At 37.2% G+C, this 25,484-nt stretch overlaps 1 protein-coding gene across 1 annotated transcript in view; it reads right to left on the bottom strand.

Annotated features, from left to right (window-relative positions):
* Nucleotides 1–252: 252 nt before the first annotated feature.
* The window catches only part of LOC101740995 (uncharacterized), a 124,191-nt gene continuing 98,959 nt past the window's right edge, over nucleotides 253–25,484 (bottom strand). Inside the window, exons 6-8 of the mRNA XM_062676835.1 lie at nucleotides 16,909–17,020; nucleotides 13,944–14,122; nucleotides 253–1,287 (exon numbers count right to left, since the gene is read on the bottom strand). Coding sequence (XP_062532819.1) covers nucleotides 1,184–1,287; nucleotides 13,944–14,122; nucleotides 16,909–17,020 — 395 coding nt within the window. The 3' untranslated portion in view covers nucleotides 253–1,183. The remainder of the gene's footprint in view (nucleotides 1,288–13,943; nucleotides 14,123–16,908; nucleotides 17,021–25,484) is intronic.

Genomic DNA, 25,484 nt, shown 5'->3' on the forward strand with positions numbered 1-25,484 from the left:
GAACTACACATTTTTGGAACGAAGTTCCGTATGGGACGATGCGGAGGGGTACCCTCACCGGGAAAAAACGTCCGTAACGTAAGATTTTTATTAGTAATGCACACAGTGTACGACTTAACTTTGTAAGAACGTACAAATTAGTAATAATAACGTACAAAAAATAACATATTTTTTATCATTCAGTGACCAGGATCTCAGAGCGTTCGTTTGCGCAATACACTAACTCTTATGCAAACTACTGTGAATGAAGTGTACCACAATAAGTTCGCACGTTACCGAATGACCGTGGGTTGTTGCGAAACCTCCAGTTTTATTTTCTTTATACCTCGAATAGAACTTAAAATTAATATTTTTAAAATAAGGAACTTCGTTCCTATCCGGTGTCCCGCTACACCACACATCTTTTTTTTTATTTTTACTGAACTGATGAGCTCGTGGTCTGCTTTGAAGAAGTTGCTTCTCGGTTCTTCAAGCCTATGATGCTTCTTGGTTGGAATTAACAGGACGGTCGTACCGACTGGGTGAGCTTAAAATTCTATCGCCAATCAACGATATAAACAACGGGACATAGATCATAGCTTGCCATATTTCATTCTGCTACTAAATATATACAAATCTACTATTTTATCATAGGTTAACACTAATTTGTTCTCTCGATCTCAGAGACATTAGGTCGTTTATTCATAATATCAATTTCTTGTTATTTTAACAATTTATCTGACGTTTACTAGTAATAGGACATCTTATGAGTCCACACGGGTAGGTACCACCACCCCGTCTATTTCTGCCGTGAAGGGTTTGAAGGGTGGGGTAGCCGTTGTAGCTCAAGGTGGGTGGCGCATTTACGTAGTAGATTTCTATGGGCTCCAGTAACCACTTAACACCAGGTGGGCTGTGAGCTCGTCCACCCATCTAAGCAATAAAAATAAAAACGATTATAGTGTCAGTTTAAATATGACAAAAACACGAAATCATTTAAGCCTGTTTTTTTATAAGAGAAAAGTAAAATACGACCTTATGCGTCTAATGTCGAGAGTACAAATACCCGATTAATGTACAAACGTTCTGAACTTTGACAATCACAGCCAGAATGACTTCGATCCACGCTAAAACAGTCCCTCTCGGCTAACATATAAAATATATTTTAGTTTAACGATAATCTAGGCTGTTACGGTAATGATTGTCACCGCTGTATAATAAAGCGGGTTACTGTTAGAAATAAGCAACTTTGGATTTCGAATCCGAAGGGGCTCGGTGATGATGACTGCATTGCCGCCGGATTTTCACCTGGGAACAATAGAACAGGATTTTATTATTTATTGATTTGAAACATCTGAAGCCGTGATATCGAACCCAATACCGTGACGACAAACGGCATGACACTGTCATCATCCCATCACCATGCCATTATACATGTCCACTCTAGACCCCCTCATGTGTTTGTTTACTCATGCTAGACACTCGATCTATTGACTCTTTATATGTTTAATAGAGGCGTTCATAGCTCGCATATACTTTACTACATACCCGATCCTGTAGGTAGACCGAATGGTAAACAGTCCACGTCGCCCAAAGCACGTCATTACGGATCCTCCCGATCCATTAACGGTGCTTTTAGGCACCACAAGTACCAGTCACCGTCCTCGTCGAACCCGTCGCTTGCGATGAACGGTTCGACGAGCGAATTAACCCATAGACACAGTCCACTGAGTTTCTCGCCGGATCTTCTCACTGGGTCGCGTTTCCGATCCGGCGGTAGATTCTGTGAAGCACTGCTCTTGCTAAGGCTAGTGTTAGCAACGCCCCCAGGTTAGAGCCCTGAGAGATTACCTACTCATTCGGTTACGCTGGTCGTTGTGGGGTACCAATTTTTCTAATGAAATACGTACTTAACAAATGTTCACGATTGACATCCGCGGTGAAAGAATAACATCGTGTTGTAAAAATCAAACCCGCAAAATTATAACATGCCTCTTGTGGGTCCGCACGGGTAAGTACCACCACTCTGCCTATTTCTGCCGTGAAACAGTAATGCGTTTCGGTTTGATGGGTGGAGCAGCCGCTGTAACTATACTGAGGCCTTAGAACTTATATCTCAAGGTATGTGGCGGCATTTACGTTATAGATGTCGATGGGCTCCGGTAACCATTTAAAAACCAGCTGGGCTGTGAGCTCGTCCACCCATCTAAGCAATAAAAAAAACCCTCTCAAGACTACCAGCTTAGGTAGGATTTTTTTTATCTCTAATGCCACTAAGAGATAGAAACACGGAACATTTGTATATACACAAAACCAATGCATCTCCGATTTCCTATTAACTCGTCGAGTTGTGTGTTACAATAAATTTATTGATACAGGTGACATGCGTATCAGAGATATGTTTTATTCGTCTGAGCTATTTAAAACTGCTTTGGTTCGCGACCTTCAAAAAAGAAAAATAGATGTAAGTTTATTCTACACAATGTTATTCATTCATTGCGAAACTCGCTTGTGGATATATGGCGTATAATATAAGTTTAAAAAAATAGCGCCCGCAGCAATGTACATCCATGAAATTATTAAAAATACATCACTGCTTATGTAAATCATTTGGCATGGAGCACTGCTTTACGAAGTAACTTCAGCAGTATCTTATTCGCCACAAATTTAACTTTAACTAGTGGTCCCCGCAGTGGTCGAAATTCGACTATAATTAATTGAAATTATAAGTTTGAACATTATTATTGGTTCTATTGTCAAAGACTATTATACTTCTATAATCACAGATTTCGCCAAGACTACACTATAGACAAATAATGTTAAAGACAAACAATATTAATCTATTCTCAATTTGACCACAGACTTTAAAGAATAACAAAAGTTTCACAGTTGACAATTTACAAACAGTATATTTATACGTATGTCTTGTGTCTAATACATGGTAGTGTGTGTAATGTTTTCTTTATTGATTTAATGTATCTTTTATGCATTATTTAAAAAAAAAATTAGCATTGTGCACTTCTTCTCTATATTCTCTATAGGTGTAGAAAATTTCATACTCCTCCGTCCGCGCAATTTTCGTTAAAAGAGATACAAAGTTTTTGCTTCACGTATTAATATTATATAGATTAGTGGTCAATTGTATTACCTAATTACATATTGTAATACATTCGAAAAATAATAGTCGCAGACGTTTATTTAAAAAAACATCTAAATACTATTTAGTTTAAGTGCTTAATGTTAGGCAGCGACTTGGCTCTGCCCCTGGGCTTGCTGACGTCCATGAGCTACGGTGATCACTTACCATCAAGTAGGCCGTGTGCTCGTCTGCCTACAAAGGCAATAAAAAAAAACACCCGACATCTATCTATATATATATAAAAATGAATTGCCGTTCGTTAGTCTCGCTAAAACTCGAAAACGGTTGGACCGATTTGGCTAATTTTGATCTTGAATTATTTGTGAAACTCCAGAGAAGGTTTAAAAGGTAAATAAAAATGAAAATGGAATTAAATAAAAATAACAATTTTATTTTTCCTTTGATGTGTCCCCCGTCGGACGGATTCCTTTTGTTAGTTTTAAATTTATTTTATACAAAGCTCAGGTCTTTTATTTATCGATTGAGTCACTACGAAGTCTGCCGGGTCAGCCAGTTTATAATATATTTGTAATTAAAGATGCGTTTTATTTGTTATCACCATCAACGGTATTTGAATGAAATTAATTTCGTTTACCCCATTCAAATGGTTATTTTTCATAATAATTTTTCTAAATTTTAAACTTCAAATGGCTCCCCTGTAAAATTGCAAAAATGTCGCTTTCAAGTGCTAATTAGATACATATTGAAACAGCTTTCAATATGTATCTTATTAAGGTGGGTGGCGCATTTACGTTGTAAGATGTCTATGGGCTCCAGTAACCACTTAACACCAGGTGGGCTGTGAGCTCGACCACCTGTCTAAGCAATAAAAATAAAAAAAGAATCTGGACGAAGCTATAACATTTTCATTTATCATCATTAAATTTTAATCAATTCCCAAAATTCACACAAAATTATGTGTGCATATAACGTATAATGATCAATTGGCATTATTTTGTCATCTGGTAGCATTATTAGCTTGGATGTTAGCAAGGGTTTCTAGAAAGAAATAGATCGAAAACAACGGGGATGGAGCAAGAGGGTTGTTTTTGCAGGGACATTGTATTGTCATTTTGTATATAAATTATTTTATTTACTGGTGGTAAGACCTCTTGTGAGTCGTTGTGATCATTTTGAAGTCGTCGTGGCCTAAAGGATAAGACGTCCGGTGCATTCGTATGTAGCGATGCACCGGTGTTCGAATCCCGCAGGCGGGTACCAATTTTTCTAATGAAATACGTACTTAACAAATGTTCACGATTGACTTCCACGGTGAAGGAATAACATCGTGTAATAAAAATCAAACCCGCAAAATTATAATTTGCGTAATCACTGGTGATAGGACCTCTTGGGAGTCCGCACGGGTAGGTACCACCACCCCGCCTATTTCCGCCGTGAAGCAGTAATGCGTTTCGGTTCGAAGGGTGGGGCAGCCGTTGTAACTATACTGAGACCTTAGAACTTATATCTCGAGGTGGGTGGCGCATTTACGTTGTAGATGTCTATGGGCTCCAGTAACCACTTAACACCAGGTGGGCTGTGAGCTCGTCCACCCATCTAAGCAATAAAAAAAAAATTATAATAACATTGTTACTTATTGTCATTATTATTAGGAAGTCCAACACTCATATAAATATTAGCCTATTCATTAACTACATGTATTTTCTACATGGATACCAAGTTTCAAGTCAATCTGATGCATGGTTCAGTAGTTATAACGGAACATCCATAAAAACCACTCTAGATTTATATATTAGTAGTAGTAAGTAAAATAAGATTCAGATACATTAATGTAACTCAAGTAAAATACGATTATATCATAATTAATCAGGAATCTATTATCAAGCTGTCGGCATTTATGATCGCACTTTGATCTTTCATTCAGGTTGCCATTTATGATTCTTTAGATATTTTGGGCAAAATTTGAGATCGTATCGCTGTTTCGAATGTCAGAGGCCATAATGGTTATTATTAATAATAATAAGATTTATGTATTAGTATAGATAACACAATGAATCGTTATAAAATTTATAGCAACTACATTTAATTAGAGAAAGAAATACAAATAAAATTCGATTTCATCGGTTTAATTTTGTTTCCGTTTTTATTTAGTTGGAAAATAATTGACAGCAGATTTTTCGTGTACCTATGTTTCCTCTAAGGAAATTACAAAAAAAACATCTATTTCATGGCTTACAATTAAATCCGTGGAATCAGACCGCTCCGGGCGACCATTGACGCAGACCGCGTCAGTAATCACTGTAACGTGAGCTAGCTCCGAGCAGAAACTCGAATTTGGATGTTTTGACATTTGAAGGGTTTGCTTCGTCAATTCGACTTAATGAAAAAAAGTTATTTAAACCCGCTAAAAAAGCTAAACTCAATAATAAAACGACGATAATAATAACACGATTATCGAAAAACGTAAAGACGAAATACAAAGTTTTTTCTTTTTCTTCTTTTTCGTTCGAAAGAAATCGAAGCTTATTTTAAGCTCCGACGAAACGGGTCGGTCACTTAAAAAATAATCTTTCACGGTTCGTTAAAAGTCGAAGATTGGCTTCGAGACGGCTAGAAGCGCAAAGCGTACAAGAATTCGAGAAACTTTTTCTTTTACTGTTTTTGTAACTGGCATCGATAAAATACGGAATACTATTTAATGTATTGATTAGTCAATGAGGTTACGGCCTACCTAATTTTTCTGCGAAACGCTGCTCTTGCTGAGGCTAGTATTAGTAACCTGGTGGTAGGTCCTCTTGTGAGTCCGCACGGGTGGGTAGCACCACCCTGCTTATTTCTGTCGTGAAGCAGTAATGCGTTTCGGTTTGAAAGGCGGGGCAGCCGTTGTAACTATACTTGAGAGCTTCGAACTGATATCTCAAGGTGGGTGGCGCATTTACGTTGTAGATGTCTATGGGCTCCAGTAACCACTCAACAACTATGTGGGCTGTGAGCTCAACCACCCATATAAGCAATAAAAATAAATAAAAAATATGTGTGGCGTCGTCGGACACCGGATAGGAACGAAGTTCCTTATTATAAAAATATTAATTTTAAGTTCTATTCGAGGTATAAAGAAAATAAAACTAGAGGTTTCGCAACAACCCACGGTCATTCGGTAACGTGCGAACTTATTGTGGTACACTTCATTCACGGTTGTTTGCATAAGAGTTAGTGTATTGCGCAAACGAACGCTCTGAGATCGTGGTCAAAGAATGATAAAAAAATATGTTATTTTTTGTACGTTATTACAAAGTTAAGTCCTACACTGTATACATTACTAATAAAAATCTTACGTTACGGTCGTTTTCCCCGGTTAGGGTACCCCTCCGCATCGTCCCATAAGGAAATTCGTTCCACAAATAAAAGGTTGAGCCCGTGAGCTCACCTACCCATCCGCGCGTAGCTTAAATAGTCCCTTAGGTTATCAGCGTATCAGTAGAGAAAAACCACATCTTGAGCTACCGAAAACTTATAGTAATAATAACTATACTCTATAACCTAACTTATCTATATATCTAATCTTTATGACGGCTGTCCAGACTCTTCAAACGGCAACACATAAGTGCATCACGGATAATTCATTAGTAGATTATTATAATAATTCATATTGATAAAAGAAAAATTGCTCTCAATTTTGAGTTCACGAAGACCGCAGTCGAAGGCTTCGACAATGACAATTAAGGTAATTAGATATTAATTTCGTTAAGACACTAAGTGATATTCGTCTCATTTTACAAAGTCTAATTAGCTTTCGAAGTAATTAAGTTAATGACCTGTCTGACCTTAATACAAATGGTGACACAGTCTTCTAGAAATTTATGGTGGATGAGAGTTATTAATAGGAATTTTATGGTTTATTCAATTTTCTAACTTTAAACGTAATGTCAAAGGTTTTCAGCGCCCTTTGCAGACAGGCGAGTATGCTACCCATGTGTTTTTATTTACTTATTGGCAGAGAAGCATACGGCCCACCGGATGGTGAGTGGTTACCGTCGCCCATGGACGTCAGCAATGCCAGGGGCAGAGCCAAGCCGCTGCCTACCAATCTACCTATGCTACCTATCCAGTTACTGTTGATATCTTGAAAGCGAAAGTAATGATCTCTTTTTCAAAACACAGTTTTTTTGTTATTTTTTTTTGTTATTGCCTAGATGTGTGGACGCGCTCACAGCCCACCTGGTGTTAAGTGGTTACTGGAATCCATAGACATCTACAACGTAAATGCGCCACACACCTTGAGATATAAGTTCTAAGGTCTCAGTATAGTTACAACGGCTGCCCCACCCTTCAAACCGAAACGCATTACTGCTTCACGGCAGAAATAGGCGGTACCTACCCGTGCGGACTCACAAGAGGTCCTACCACCAGTAATTACGCAAATTATAATTTTGCGGGTTTGATTTTTATTACACGATGCTATTCCTTCACGGTGGAAGTCAATCGTGAACAATTGTTGAGTACGTATTTCATTAAAAATAATTGGTACCCGCCTGCGGGATTCGAACACCGTTGCATCGCTATATGCGAATGCACCGGACGTCTTATCCTTTAGGCCACGACGAGGTAGCTTGATTGTTTTGTAGTATGTCGTGGTTTATGCAATTTATTTTATTAGATATGTAATCTAATAAAATAAATTGCATAAACCACGACATGTGGACCTCTTGTGAGTCGGCACGGGTAGGTACCACCGCCCTGCCAATTTCTGCCGTAAAGCAGCAATGCGTTTCGGTTTGAAGGGTGGGGCAGCCGTTGTAACTATACTGAGACCTTAGAACTTATATCTCAAGGTGGGTGGCGCATTTACGTCGTAGATGTCTATGGGCTCCGGTAATGCCAAAACGCTAAAAAACGCCAATTACTGCATTATTGAGTCAGCCTGTCATATTCAGCTCATAAACATGAACAATGTTATGGCGACAGCCAAATCGCTCTACATTTACCTAACTTAAATTTCAGAGCTGAATTCAAGAGCACGTTTTTGTGCAAAATATGTAAATCACTCAGTAGAGATTACTCTATTTTATTACCACACGTTATTCGGTTAGGCAAGTGTACTCAAATGCCTTTTATCTGATAGAAAATGTTTATAAACGCAATATTATTTACCACTAGAGGTCCCGCAGTAGTCGAAATTCGACTATAATTAATTGGAATTGTAAATTTGTACACTATTATGATTGTATTTTGTACTTCTGTAATCACAAATTTCGCCAAGACTACACTACACTATAAAAATATTAACAAAGACAAACAATATTTAATCTATTCTCAGTTTGACAACAGACGTCAAGAACAAAAGTTTAACAATAAATAGTATGCATGCGTGTGTGCGTCAAATACATGGTATGTAGTGTGTGTAATGTTTTCTTTATTGATTTAATGTATCTTTTATGCATTTTTAAAAAAAAAGATTAGCATTATGCACTTCTTCTCTATATTCTCTATAGGTGTAGAAAATTTCATACTCCTCCGTCCGCGCAATTTTCGTAAAAAGGGATACAAAGTTTTTGCTTCACGTATAGATAAGGGTCTGCTCACGGTTCGAACTAAAATTAAGCTTACGTATTACTAATTCTTTTTCTCCACCTTATCCCACTAGGTGGGGTCGGCACAGCTAATTTTTCTCTTCCATTCTCTTCTATCAGCCGTCATCTCAACACTCACTCCTCTCTCTCTCATATCGTCATTCACACACTCCATCCATGTCTTCTTCGGTCGACCTCTTCCCCCTCTACCTTGCACTACCATTTCCATACATCTCCTAGTCACATGCATCTTCTCTCTACGCATCACATGTCCATACCACGCTAACCTAATTACGTATTACTAATTGAACATCGAATAACATCAAAAATATTTTCTATTCATGTATGTCGTCATAAAACTTTACAGCACAATGATTATAAAATTCGACCGCTGTAAATAATCGAGCTGAAAAGACTCATAGACTCATAGCTGGCTAATTTCCATATATATATTACATATTAGCTTTTAGGACGCTTAAATAAAATCGGCTCTAAATAAAATAGTAAAATGTTTATTTTTATGTAAAAATGTACAATCTTTTGAAACGAAGTTCCTTATGGGACGATGCGGAGGGATACCCTAACCGGGAAAAAACGTCCGTAACGTAAGTTTTTTATTAGAATGCACACAGTATACAATTACGCAAAATTATAATTTGCGTAATTACTGGTGGTAGGACCTCTTGTGAGTTCGCGCGGATAGGTACCACCGCCCTGCCTATTTCTGCCGTGAAGCAGTAATGCGTTTCGGTTTGAAGGGTGAGGCAGCCGTTTTAATTATACTTGAGACCTTAGAACTTATATCTCAAGATGGGTGGCGCATTTGCGTTGTAGATGTCTATGGGCTCCAGTAACCACTTAACACCAAGTGGGCTGTGAGCTCGTCCACCCATCTAAGCAATAAAAAATAAAAGTAAAACTTTCAAATCTGCCCTCTCCAATACCGCATTACGATCACACCCACTCTGTCAAAAGTTACGCGATTGAGAAAAATAACTGTTGCTGTGTGGATTTCAAACCCACGCTGTATTTATATTACCATAGTTACTGTTTAGCAAGCCTTCGTTGTTACTGAACTTTATAAGTACAGTGGGCGTCTTACGTATTAAGGCACAGACGCTTTCGTGTTCAAATAGTTCATAATAAAATTAGAAATAATTTCTATCACAACAAACTTCTTTGGCCTGTTCTTTGTGCGAACGAAATAAGCCTTACAAAATACGCAAATTTATCAAACAAAAAAAAAGAAGATAGTATTCTTTTTTTGTTAATTTAAAGGTTACATAAAAAAACGGTTGAAAAAAGTTAAATGAGCTTTATTGTGAATGTTCAGTAGAAAGCTGGTCATTACTTTTACAAGTTTCTTTATTCAAAGAGCTTTATTGTTGACTCGCAATTAATGAATCTATAAAAAAGGGCAATGGGATTTTAGTATAAACTTATACAAAGGAAAGTCATATAGGTCACCGTCTTAATCCTAAAAAAAGCTTTTATAGGTGTTTTTCAAGGATCATGAAAAACCATTCGGAACACGGTATCTAAGTACAATCAACAATAAAACTGTTATTTATAAAAAATACAAATGGACCAGTCGACAAGCTGAAGTGGCAGTGACCTTTTTTTTATTGCCGTATAGGCAAACGACCATACGGCCCACCTGGTGGTGAGTGGTTACCGTCGCCCATGGACTTCAGCAGCACTTCAGCAAACTTTAGTGTCATAAGAATCTATGTTTTGTTAAGTTCATTTTGGTATATGAATGGTTACATAATGAATAAACTTGTTTCAATTATTTTACATTAAACATGTGACAGAATTTATGAATTTATTTCTGACGAAGCATGTTGCGGATAATAACATGTACTTTTAGGTTAGGAATATTGTGTTCTTTTTTTTATAATAAATAAATTTAATTGATTATATTATATTTATGACCTGACTAGATATATTCTCTTTATTTATTGTCAAACTTTTGTTATTGCTTATAGTCTGTTGTCAAATTGAGAATAGGTTAATATTGTTTGTCTTTAATATTAATTGTCTATAGTGTAGTCTCGGCGAAATCTGCCAATAGAATCATAAAAGAAAACAATATATAAATTATTTATTTAACTTTATTTTCAAACAAAATTGTAGCAAAACACATCCAAGCTATCATTTTGTTTGAACTAATCAACAAGTGAAGTTTTCACTGAAGATCCTTTGGCTCAATTACCTTCTTCATTGTACCTCGAGGGCCCTCTCCCGAAATATGGATTACAACAAATACTTTGAGATGTTTGACGTTCAATTAAAGGGGACCCGGAAGTTGGAGCGCCCTCGATCAGATAAGGGTCCAGCCATGAGGTGTTAGTGTTTCGAAGACGGGCACAAAACGTGCGGGCGTTTGGGAAGTATTTGAACACCGACCTTAGGATTATTTTAACAAGGCTCATTTTGTAGCTGCTGTGGAATTTGTAAATGTAGAATGCAGTAGTATGTGGTGTATAATTTTACATCAAATTCTAGCATTCTTCGGTCAATTGTTTACTTGTAACTGTGTAGAGCGTGGACTGTATTTTGTGCTGGTCGCTTCAATAATTCGATATATTCAGAGAGAAGGTTATTTTAATTTTATTTTAATGTAGTTAAAACACGTGCACGTACGACCTGAATTGTTGATTGATTTACAATGCCTGTGTTGTCAAAATTATTATTCTATTTCAAAATTCAAAAAATAGTAATAAAAATTTCATGTTTAGAATTGCTCTAAGCAGTAACTATACTTGACAGTAAACACTACACTACACGAATGGAAAGGGCCAATTGGCAAAAGAAGGGTAGGGAGACCGAAAAGACGATGGGCTGACGACATAACCTAAATAACAGGAAAGGACTGGTAAACTATCGGCAAGGACAGAGACCAGTGGAAAGGACTGGAGGAGCTTTCACCCGAGGAGGGGTCCATATCCAATAACAAAAACTAGCTCTTACGAACATTTAGACAATAATCAAAACATTAATAATTAACTAAACATTAACAAATAAATACCACATTTAAAACGAAAGTTAAGGATAAGGAAATACTGGCTTTTGTTATTTATTTTATTTTATAACTATTCTTGAGACCTTAGAACTTATATCTCAAGGTGGGTGGCGCATTTACGTTGTAGATGTCTTTGGGCTCCATTAACCACTTAACACCAGGTGGGCTATGAGCTCGTCCACACATCAAAATAATGGAAAAAAAAAGATTGAATTTTTTTTCGAACCGACCAAATAAGTGTTATTAAAAAAAAAAGATTGAAATTTTTTTCGAACCGACCAAATAAGTGTTATTATAATATTTTGTGATAGTTTATTCGCCACTAGTTCTTATGCGCGACTTTACTCGAGTTAATGTAGAAAAAAAATTATCCCTCTGGAATACTATTTGTTTGGATGTAAGGTCTATCCGATGTCCTATTTTGTAGCCTGGACAACGTGCATGCAAAACCTAACCATGCTGAGTTGAATAGTTAAGATTTGAAAACGTAGCAAACAAACCAACTTCGTATGAATTCCAATTGTACTTTTAATTTTGTTACATTAAATTTTAAATTTATTATTTGAGTAATATTTCAAAGAAAGCCTTGATGTTGTCTAGTTATTAATTTTCAATTGAAAATCATCGTTTAGTGAACTTTTCTTATACAGTGTACAGACAATTCAGGGATTTATTCAAGCTGAAATTTCATTTTATATATTAACTTCTTTATTTAAGTATATCCAGTTGTTGCCAATGTCAAAGGTCGAGGTCAACGTCTAAGTAAAAACATTTTCATACGAAAATCCCTTTCCACAAAAGGCTTAGAGTACTGAAGTGCTGGGCTTAGCTGTTTCGCCCAATAAAATGAAATTATTTTTCTTACAGTGTTATTTGATTTTTCTGTGACTCAGATTACAAGCGTCTCCGTAAACAATATTAAGTTTTAGACTAATTATGTACCACTGGTGTCAATGGCCTTGATATTAATCAAATATCTATCTCTTAAATTTTACAAAACTCTGCCGGACGGTACATCATTGCTTATGACGTCATTTGTGGTCAAAATGTAAATGAATCATTTCAAATCACATCATATTAATACAACAATTAGCCACTTGTTTAGCTTGACGTAAAAATATTACGATTAATAGATTTTTATTTTGTGATATAAATGATTTATCTTTCATTAGTTAATAATATAGTTTTTGGGAATATCACTCACGACCAAATCCCAAACTAGGATTCCAATAGTACCTATAGACTGAGATACGACCCAGCTGGTGTTAAGTTTTCCTCAGAATCCATAGACATCTACAATTTAAATGCCGCCACCTACCTTGAGACAATGAGTTCTAAGTCTCAATTTTAACAACGGCAGTCCCATCCTTCAAACCGAAACGCATTACTGTTTCACGGCAGCAATAGGCAGCGCGGTGGTACCTACCCGTGCGGGCTCACAAGACGTCCTACCAGTAAGTAACATCGAGTGGAACGAATACAAATTAGCGAGTAAGTGTTAACTTAACTTTAATCTCTAGGTATTTGTATCCATTACAAGGTAAATACATAAATCTTATCCTTTAGGCTACGACTTCAAAAGTGAAGTAAATCGAAGCATGTCATTAAAGTATCGATTAGTATAATAATAGGTGGGCTCAAAGCGAAACGGTCAGCCATTGAATGTAGAGTATTGGGACTGCTTAAAGTGAAACAGGGTGTATCTAATATAGAAATGTAATAAGTGGAAATTTAAAATGCTTGATGTCTTGACACAAACGACAAAGAGACCATTTTTCAGGTCACCCTTTTGAGTAAGTTCACATTTAATATGAAGTTGAGTTTGGAGGCGCTAGGCAAGTCGTACGCGATTTCGCGTCAAATAAATTTAAGTGTCTTCATGAAAACAATCCTAAAAATGATTGAATGGTTTTATCGTAGATTTTTTTCCTACCTATGCTGATAGCCTTGAGAGGCTATTTCAGCTTCGCCCTAACGTGTAGGTGAGCTCACGGGGTTCAAATCGGAGTGGTGCTAACACTGGCCCTAGCAAGAGCAGTGCTTCGCAGAATCTACCACCGGATTGGAAACGCGACCCACTGAGAAGATCCGGCGAGAAACTCAGTGGGCTGTTTCTGTGGGTTAATTCGCTCGTCGAGCCCTTCATTGCAAGCGACGGATTCGGTGAGGACGGTGACCGATGCTTGTGGTACCTAAAAGCACCGTTAATGGATCGGGAGAATCCGTAATGACGTGTTTTGGGCGACGTCAAGTTATCGTAGATGCTCACCGTTAAAGATATGGACGTATATGCTCGCTGGTACCGCGTTGTTCGGTACGCAGGTGTAGTTGCCAGCGTGAGAGGCACTGGCAGCCGGAATCAGCAGATCTGAGAGGCGCTGAGCAGGATCCGTGGTCACGTTGATGCCCCTCTCCGCGTCATAGTTTATCATTCTGCTGTTGTGGTACCTGATGAAGAGTTCAATATGGTATTAACGTCGGTTCGAAGTGGACATTGGTGGTTTGGTTGACAGACGAGTCTATGGTATACTTAGTATTAGAATTGGTCACCGGAGTCCACGGGCCACGTGATTTCTGTTATCCAATAGCTTACTATTCAAGCTGCAACAGACTAAAGCTGAGCAGCAAAACAGGCAGGATGTCTGGTAATGCTTTCAGTAAATTTTTATGAAATGCAAAGGCGTTAAGGACTAGATATGAGTTAAGAGTGTGTAGTAAAAGTAGTTAGAAGGAGCTAAGATCGTGTATGTGAACTACACGAGTATATTATTATATTAATTATTGCCAATAGTGGCGTTTGCATCCATATGTACTTGTGTGCCCTGAACAACAGTTAATCAGACTATTGTCAATGCCATGTTAAAAGTTGGTTTTTCGATCTTCTGCCTCAGAATAGATGATGCTTAAGTTGAAGATTAATAAGACAAAACTTTGATATAATGTGCAAAAACGAACCTTGTATTTGCTTAATTTAAGTAAATTTTAAGGAACACAGCAGAGCTTTTTTCTATTTGACCGCACCCTAAAATAAGTGTCATCCAATGTCCGAATACTAAAACCGGAGCTTGTCATGAAGCTTCCGAAAATAAAAGCTGTCGATACTGAAAGCTCGCCCGCCGATTTCCAACCCCTGTCCGTTTATAGTCCAATTTGCGTTGTGACGTGGAAACGCTGCCAAATCGGATGCGTGCCAAAACCAAACCAAAATATATGTCTAAAGACAAGACTGGTATGTTTGATTAAATCAATTTATTGCGCCCTTATTTGGGTAGGATTATATTTTTGCTGACGTATTCAGAACGGAAGGATCCAGAAATCAGAGAATTAGATTATGTTACATCATTCTAGTAAGTCTGTATTGTGAATAAATTTATGTTACCTGGTCTACATCATGTCATTTGATTAGTTTTTGTTTTTTTTATTGCTTAGATCGATGGATCATTTCACAACCACCCTGGTGTTAAGTGGTTACCGGAGCCTATAGAAATGAACAACTTAAATGTCCCCACCCATCTTGAGACATGAGTTTATAGTATACCGGCTGTCTCTCCTTTCAAACCAAAACGCATTACTGTTTTTCGGCAGAATTTCGCAGAGTGGTGGTACCTACCGTTCCTTCACTTACCCTTATCTCATTATTCCTAAATGACCGATCTCTTAATACCTGTCTCGACTAGTAAAATTACGATGTGGTGATCACGCAAGTATTGGGTTCAGTTACATTTTCTGCCTTATGACTCCAAACAATCATAATTTCCGGTATCAGAATCGATTTAAATGATTCTGACCACCTCTAGTCACTGCAGAAGCAGACCTTCCTAAGCCATCTGTACTAATAATATCCCTCCTCCTCTACCCTTAATTATCTTTCGCTCTGAAAAGTCACCTTTAAATCTTAACTGCCCTGCCTATATAAGCAGCGAAACGTACTGTTCTTGGCGGTGTGATAGATAAATTAAAATTATAATAGTACTTCCGTCTTATGTCTTAAGGCAGCCTTTCCTAAAGTGGGAGATAACGCCCTCTTGTGGGCCCTGCAGGCCTAAAGGGAGGCGGTAAGAGACCCAGAAAAAAATGGAGGCGTTGTGTGGAGGCTTGGTAGGCGATTTGCAATTTCATCTAGGATGACTCTTAGATACCGACTGAGCTATCGCTATAGTGGTTTTTAAGTAGGTTAAAAAAAGGGGGGCGCTAAAACATAATTTATTCTCAAAGTGGGTAGTAGACAAAATAAGTTTGGGAACCCCTGTCTTAAGGTATCATTTCTATACTTTGGTCTAACCTTTGGACTTTGGTAATCACATAGGACCATGAATACCGCCAGCAACACGTCTGAATTAAAAATATCCAACTTAAAATTTCCCTCTTTAAAAACTCAACACAAATTTGCCTGTTCAATTCACTGTGCTTTTACCAACCAAAGCTTACTTTGCGCTTTTAAGCCTCGCTTTTGTTCCATAAAGCTCCTTTAGTGTAATTCATTTTCTTGTAGACCTAAATAGGTCAGCCCCGTAATACTTGCATTTTATTAGAATATGTTTTCTCTGAGCTAGCGGTGTTACGTATTTTGCTTGTGGCAAAGAAGCACGTGACTAATATTCACAAAAATTTACAGGTTCGAAAATGAGCATAAAACACTTCTTTTAAAAATGACCGTAGTGATATTTGTTTTGTAATATTTCTCAATTGTGGAAGTGCTTAGTGAACACGTGTAGCACAATCACTTAGGGCAACTGATACCAGTCAAAGAGCTTCTTACCATTCGAACTAACGTTGATACTAACCACAGATATTACAGAATAAAACGCAATAGTGCTTACTCATAAATGACGCGAACTTCTAAAATACAAAATGATACTAAAGCTTTGTTTAAGCTCCAAGAAACCCGGGCAAGAACATTAAAATAAAAAAAATATATATTACTAGCCGTACTCGCCCGCTTCGCTGGGCATCTAAAATTAGCATTATTATTTATTGTTATTATTATTAGGGAATCCAAGACTCATATAAATATTTGTCTATCCATTAAGTAGATGTATTTTCTACATGGATACCAAGTTTCAAGTCAATCGAATGCATGATTCAGTAGTTATAACGGAACATCCCTAAAAACCACTGTAGATTTATATATTAGTATAGAAGTATAGATATACATATATGTATATTTTCGTAAATGTCATGTTATAATCGACTTCTCGTTGATAAAGCACGTTGATGGTTAGTAAGGTACATACCAAAAGACGAAAGCGGGCGCCTCTGTGGTTTGGACAACGGAACATTGGAGCCGCAGAGTCGATCCCGGCTTCAGATACTTTTCAGTTGGTCCCGAGATCTGCGCTCTTGCCTCTGTTGATAAAACAAATAATATAATAAAAAACGGTTTTCTGTAAAGTCGGTTTACTGACCATAGTTGAACGTGACAACGTCATAAGAAAATACTGATGGAATGGTTTCATTTTTCAATTATCGCAATTATCGTTGCTATAAACAGTTGACACCACATTCACTTTTCACTGAACTTCATACTTGACGAAAACGTAAATGTATTATTGTATAGCAGCTGTCCACGCGGATGCATCGCTCACTCAAGTAGGAGAGAGACAGATTTCGAACGCTGCCGAACGCGGAGGCCGATTGTGCCTCTTTGTCGCTCGTTGCGCGCTCTCGCTTGCGCTTCAAGCCTTAAATGGAACGCCTCAGAGCGAGGTAGTGCCGCATGAGTAATGTTTTTCCGTGCGTGCAGCTGGCTCCATCGAATTATAAGACGTTGTCACGTCAAAAAATTTCGTCAAAAAAGCCTTTAAGAAAACAAAGTGTATGCGCTAAAAAAAACTATTTTTTAATTTCTTAGATGAGTGGACGAACCTACAGCCCACCTGGGGTTAAGTGGCTACTGGAGCCCATAGACATCTACAACATAAATAGACCGCCCATCTTGAGATATAAGTTCTAAGGTCTCAGTATAGTTACAACGGCTGCTCCACCCTTCAAATCGAAACGCATTACTGCTTCACGGCAGAAATAAGCGGGGTGGCGGTACCTACCCGTGCGGACTCACAAGAGGACCTACCACCAGTAAGAATAATTTGTTAGGAGTTTCACTGTACGGGGCTTATCAAACATAAAAGATAGACGTCATGTCATATGGCGTCTATCTTTTACGTCTCCCGCACCATTTCTCCTGTCATCAATTTTTTGCACTAGTTAGCTCAATAAGCTCCCGAATCACCGGGTATTAAGTGGTTACTGGAGCCTATAGACATCAACGCGAATGCCTTGAGGCCTGAGGTCGCGGTTTCACCCTTAAATCCGGAACACGTGACTGGTTTCGGGCAAAAATTAACAGAACAATGACATATAATTGTCCGGGTTACAATTATACGCCCTGTCCCTAGGAAATATTGAATAACAAAAGCTACCTACCACACAAAACAGTTCCGTTGAGTGAACGGAGTGATTCAATTGCATTTGACGACGGCAACACAGGAAATACTTATAATAACATTACGAATGGACGCTGGGAGAAGTCGTTTGTTATTGCCGAGACGCTTCTCAGAACTTTGCAGACTGAGAAATAAATTATAAAGCAAAGTGTTTATTTTATAATCTGTTTCACTACGTCAATCGAAGCGAAATTGGTTTTTTGTTTCTAGAAAGTCTAATATCAGCGGAGAGTACTCGGGTGTAAGCAGTGGCACTGGTGGTAGGAAATCTTGTGAGTCCGCATGGGTAAGTACTACCACCCCGCCTATTTCTGCCGTGAAGCAGTAATGCATTTCGATTTGAAGGGTGGGGCAGCCGTTGTAACTATACTTGAGACCTTAGAACTTATATCTCAAGGTGGGTGGCGCATTTACGTTTTAAATGTAAATGGGCTCCAGTAACCACTTAACACCAGATGGGGTGTGAGCTCATCCACCCATCTAAGCAATAAAAATAAAATAAAAATCATGATTGAACGAAGTCAATTATTTAAAGGAATTTTATCCGAAAATGATTCATGTATAAATTGTTATTTATAAATAAAGCCACTTAAAAAAAATTACGATGAGAAACGGAATATTAGTCACATTTAGCCTAATTATAATATTAGGTTGGGCTTATGAGGCCAGAAACAATTGAAATCCAGATTAGTCCATTAACGAAATTGTTAACTTCACGCCTCTAAAGGCGAGACACAATATTATTGTACAAAGCCTTTTGTATTCACAGAGGCTAGATTATCCAAACAAGTACCAGTTTTTAGTCTTATTATGAATCCTACGTAGACATTTATATAAACACGATTTGTTTGATTAAAAATATCTTATTCAACGCTAAAAGCAAAATGTTCAGTCCGAAAATTTCCTTATTCAATACTCTCTAGGAAGTATTAAAAACAATATCCTTCCCGAGAATATGCAAATGTTTAATCCGTTCGAACGAAGAATAATAATGAGAGAAACTCATTGTAATCCCTTGCTGTATACATTTCGTTGTTACACTTTTAAATCTCTATTTCAATCCCACAGTTTTCTTAAACAACATATTTATATGCAAATGATCTTTGACCCAGAGCTCTAACGGTATCATAACCGTTCACTGAGAACAGGGCCGCATTCAGATTGATCACACGGGGGTCAGAGGTCATAACAATATGGTCGAATAGAGGATTATTGTGGTTATGGCAGTTGACAAACTGTTATAAATATTGAAGAGCTCCTATGATATTGTTTAATGGTTTGAAAAGTAGATCAGTTCTTATTGCACTAGCATAAGCCGCGATTCGTCAGTTTTTTTATTATCTATATCATTTTAATGCTTTCCATACCATAAAGAAGGTTTCATCTCGTCACTAGCTAACTAAAGCATCAGCATTATCGTGTTTGTGGTAATTTTCTGCGCAAAATGGTACATCTAACGTATAATTTCAGAGTTATCTGAAGAAAAGCCCCCAAAAAATATCGTAATGTTAAATTTTTATCCATATACGTGACGGCTGAATTCGGCTCTGCACCCAGAGTCCCGGATAAAGTGGTATAACCCAAAAATAATTAAAATCCCCTTCCAAACCCCGACTACGCTGGAATGGCTTTATTATCAACGCGTAACGGTTATTTTTTTTAATTTTTCACGAACACTTTGTAGCGTTATTATGTGAAAAGTTAAAGGACGCGAAGCCTTTTGATATTTTAATATAACATTCCGATTTGAGTTGATTAAAAATATAGATTTTTTATTGAATGCTTTTTATTCGGTGTAGTCTGGTTTTAGAGTTTGGACCTTAGAGGCATAAATCATAATTTCGCGGCTCAAATATGCATGAGATAGCATTGTGAGCTCTCAATATATATTTTTTATTGCCTTTGTAGGCAGACGAGCATACGGCCCACCTGATGGTAAGTGGTCACTGTCGCTCATGGACGTCAGCAATGCCAGGGGCAGACCCAAGCCGCTGCCTACCATTAAGTACTCTCCGCAAGCCTCGTTTGAAGAAGGACATGTCATAGCGCTCGGAAAACACTGTAGAGGGGAGTTCATTCCAAAGCCGGATGGTACGTGGCAGGAAAGATCTTTGGAAACGCTGTACAAGTAGTTATGCATTCTCCATATTTTCTATTTGTTAATGAATTTGATTTTGATGATATCATTGTAGAAGTCATTCTTAATAACTTGTTAGGTACGAGTAATTCCTTAGATAAATCAGTACTTCATAGCCAAAGCGTTTCTATGACGTAGCATTATTCAAAACAATATCCAGTATATTTTCAAAGTTGTGTTTGAAGCTTCTATATTGTTTGAGACTTCTATAAATTAGGTATAGCAAAAAGCGAATCCCACTGAAACTCAATTCTTTGTTCCTGATGAACTTGAAATCAGATTAAGCTATTGATGAAGCTAATTGTAATAGTGACTTTTATTGTTAACATATTATTATGAAGAATTAAAATATTTTTCAACGACGTGCAACCTAGCCAATACACTATCCTCAGTGGGTCATGATTGCGATTCGGTGGTAGATTTAGTGAAGCATTGCTCTTGCTAGGGCCAGTTTTAGAAATTCATTGAGTAGCTCGAACAGCCCCTTAGGCTAATAGCAATCAGGTAGGAAAATACAACAGTTTTTTTACAAAAATTCAAAGGATTTTTATCTGGGTCAATTTTTTTTTTTGTCCCAAATCCCTTAACAAAGCCCTCACGATTTTTTTTATTTTAATCAATTATGAAATTCACGGTCATCACAAACGAAGTCCACTTCAAAGACACATTTTAAATAATAAAACTGCTTCCTAAAACTTGCTGCCAACGAGTTGAGGTCCCACATGTCCAATGCGAAAGCAACTTAATAAAAACGCGAACACAGACCGTGAAATTGGTTAGTTATGTTAACAAATCGATTCTCAACTGAATGCTATAAGAGTCGGCTTGTGTAACATAACAGCACTTCAATGTACCGTGAAATGTAACAGAAATAGCAGTGGTAGCCCTGCTCACCCGTTAGAACAAGCGTGAAAAATATTAAGAAACAGGTTTATCGTGTCTATTTTTCGTATTTTTTTGATAGATTGATAAAAATGTTAACGATTGACTTCCACGGTGAAGGAATAACATCGTGTAATAAAGACCAAACCCCCAAAATTATAATTTGCGTAATTACTGGTGGTAGGACCTCTTGTGAGTCCGCACGGGTAGGTACCACCGCCCCGCCTATTTCTGCCGTGAAGCAGTAATGCGTTTCGGCTTGAAGGGTGGGACAGCCGTTGTAACTATACTGAGACCTTAGAACTTATATCTCAAGGTGGGTGGCGCATTTACTTTGTAGATGTCTATGGGCTCCAGTAACCACTTAACACCAGGTGGGCTGTGAGCTCGTCCACTCATAATAGCAATAAAAAATTTTTAAAAAAAATTGCCAATTTAGTGCACTAGTGAATCTTAAATTAACTTCGGCAAGAAGTCTTCTTACGGACGGCTCTAGCTATTAGCAAAATGTTGTTCAGTTTTGGGGAAATATTCTAAATTGTTCCTTTCGAATATTAAGAAACAGTTTTGCTGTATGTATTTCTTATTTTTTTGATAGCCAATTTAGTGCACTAGTGAATCTTAAATTAACTACGGCAAGTAAGTCTTCTTACGGACCATTTTAGCTATTAGCAAAATGTTGTTCAGTTTTGGGGAGATATTCTAAATTGTTCCTTTCGAATATTAAGAAACAGTTTTGCTGTATCTATTTCGTATTTTTTTGATAGCCAATTTAGTGCACTAGTGAATCTTAAATTAACTACGGCAAGTAAGTCTTCTTACGGACGATTTTAGCTATTAGCAAAATGTTGTTCAGTTTTGGGGAGATATTCTAAATTGTTCCTTTCGAATATTAAGAAACAGTTTTGCTGTATCTATTTCGTATTTTTTTGATAGCCAATTTAGTGCACTAGTGAATCTTAAATTAACTACGGCAAGTAAGTCTTCTTACGGACGACTCTAGCTATTAGCAAAATGTTGTTCAATTTTGGGGAAATTGTCTAAATTGTTCCTCTCGAATATTAAGAAACAGGTTTGTTGTATATACATATTTCGTATTTTTTTTGATAGTCATTTAGTGCACTAGTTAATCTTAAATTAACTACAGCAAGTAAGTCTTTTTTTTGAAGTGAAAAGTTCTTTAGAATCGTTGTGATTTCAAACCGGATGCAACGGAAAAAACGACAGGTAAGAGACACAAATACAAAAATGTGTAGGATGAAGCCAGCAAAGAATGAGACAGAAATATACATACTATTTAATACAGCGCCATCTGTGAGATTTTTTAATACTAACGTGTGTATGAAAGCTCTTGTAGTGAATTTTAATTTAGGATTATACGTGAAATTAAAATATCAATTCACAGAGGGCGCTACCTTACAATTATTTACTAGTGACAAAATTTTACATATACTTAAGAAGTTTAGGATAATTGTATTTTAATTTTGGAAGGTTTCACTTCTACCACGTGTGAATTGCACACATGTATTTTTTTTATTAAAAACATATTAACATTGCATTTATGATACGGGTGTAAATATATTTTATTATTTTTCAATAATAATAAGCCTTTCCCGAGATTAAAGGCACAATGGTAAATAATATAATAGTTTTTATAAGTATATATTATATACATAAATCTATGCGACTGTATCTATTTTTCTTTTTTTATTGCTTAGATGGGTGGACGAGCTCACAGCCCACCTGATGTTAAGTGGTTACTGGAGCCCATAGACATCCACAACGTAAATGCGCCACCCACCTCGAGATATAAGTTATAAGGTCTCAGTATAGTTACAACGGCTACCCCACCCTTCGAACCGAAAGGCACTTCAAAAGTCTTCTTACGGATGATTCTAGCTATTAGCAAAATATTGTTCAGTTTTGGGGAGATATTTTTAAATGTTCCTCTCGAAGTTGCTTACAAAGTTTTGGTAAACTATCTAATAACAAAGTAATCGAGTTTAGGCTTGCGACAAACATGACATGACAGCTCTAAAAAATTCCAACCATTAAAGTATAATACAATTATAACTTTTAATTAAACTTTTATGTTTAATATTTGCTTAAAGCGGAGCCATTGCGTATTTTTTTTAACATGTGTCATTATACTTCAATGTCACGTTTTTTTTAATGTTGCTCCTTTAATAAATAATCTCTATTTTCTTCTACGACCCAAGTAAGATATCTATGGAAGCACGTTCGAATTGTCATACATCGCATCGATAAATAACTATCTAAAGTATTCAAGTTTTTTTTTTATTGCTTAGATGGGTGGACGAGCTCAGAGTCCACCTGGTGTCAAGTGGTTACTGGAGCCCATGGACATCTACAGCGTGAATGCGCCACCCACCTTGAGATATAAGTTCTAAGATATCAGTATAGTTACAACGGCTGCCCCACCCTTCAAACCGAAAAGCATTGCTTCTTCACGGCAGAAATAGGCAGGGCGGTGGTACCTACCCGCGCGGACTCACAAGAGGTCCTACCACCAGTAATTACGCAAATTATAATTTTACGGGTTTCACTTTTATTACACGATGTTATTCCTTCACCGTGGAAGTCAATCGTGAACATTTATCGAGTACGTATTTCATTAGAAAAATTGGTACCCGCCTGCGGGATTCGAACACCGGTACATCGCTACATACGAATGCACCGGACGTCTTATCCTTTAGGCCACGACGACTAAATTCTACGCTTTGAGTTGTAATTACAAAAAGGTTTTTATGTTATCAATAAATATCATAGGACAACTGACATTTGAGTCTTTCACAGAGTAAATCAAAATTTAGGCAAAAGTTTCTGTTCGAATGAAGCCAATGATAACATTAGAGGGTAAAAAAGGTCAAACTTATTTGTTTACAGTATTGCTAATTAAATAATACTTTCATTAAAAATATTTTGTAAATCAAACGGCCTATTCTTTGGAATGGATTATCAATTAATGAAAAATCTCAATGCCCTTTTTTAGTTCCACCAGCGTTCGATGAATGGATTGGGAATAAAACAATCTAGGATTACCTGTAGGTACTATGGGAACCATAAATACATAATTATATACCTTTTTTTTTCAATCTATATATTATTAAGGATGTTTCGTATATCTTGGACTGAGCATCATACCAACGCCTCGATCCTAAAAGAACTAAATATCTCTCACAGGTTATCGTCAACAGTGCAATCCAGGATACTTCGATATTTTGGACACGTATCGCGATGACCAGCAGAGTCTATCGAGAAACTTGTTGTCCAGGGTAGGGTCAATGGTAAGAGATCTCGTGGACGAATCCCTATACGCTGGACTGATCAGGTGAAAGATCTTACTGAAACCACACTTAACGAGTGCTACCACCAAGCCTCAGTTCGCGAACTATGGAAAACATCTGTCCAGGCTTTAATAAGCAAGAACCCCACATGACCACGACTACTCTGCAAGAGTAGCCGACTATGATGATACATTATATAGTTATTAAGTTTCCAGACAACCACAAAAAGGCATGCTTATCACAAAAATCTAAGAAATTGAAGTCTCAAACGTATTGCACGTCTATTTCGTCCATCAAATCATTACATTACTGCTTTGTGGTAATAACATTAAAGATGACGACATTTACTGCGCTGGCATAAAGTTTATGTCCTCAACGTTTGCTTTAACCCGATTTCAAATTAGGAACTCTTTATTACGCAACGCCTCCAAAATTTTCCGCTTGATTTTTCCCGATAATCTTATTTGCGTATTCAGATCCTATCAATTACATCCATTTGATCAAACAACAAAAGGTTACTAAGGAGGGGAAAAAAACACACACCGGAATTATGCTTTCGTGAAAATTAATATTATTTTAACCTAATTAAGTATTTCCCGCGTGCGAAGCGGAGGCAGTATAATTGTTACGGACCCCGTAAAAATATTACAAAGTAAAAAGTTCTGCGAGCGCGACCCTTAATTGTGTGCTTTTTCCTTTTTGGTTTTCGTGTGTCTGTCTCAGCATTGTGTTTCCACGTTCTATCTTATCTCGAGTTGTGGGTTTTATTACAGTTGAAGGGCGGATCACAGTTAAAGTGGTTTTGAGTGGATCGAGACATCAAGGTTAATGCCGCCACTCACTTTGAAATAATAGGTCAAAATCTCAATTGTTTTTATTGCTTTGATGCACGGATGAGCTCATGTATTCATCATCATCATCATTCTTTCCTATTACCCTCTGCTGGGGTGTAGGGCTCGAATCAAATTTTTCCATTTATATCGGTCTTGGGCAGTCTGTTCTAGCTCCTACCACGTCGTGCCCAAGACCCCTAGCTCCTG

Source organism: Bombyx mori, chromosome 28 (assembly GCF_030269925.1).
Source record: "Bombyx mori chromosome 28, ASM3026992v2".
Classification (NCBI taxonomy): Eukaryota; Metazoa; Arthropoda; class Insecta; order Lepidoptera; family Bombycidae; genus Bombyx; species Bombyx mori.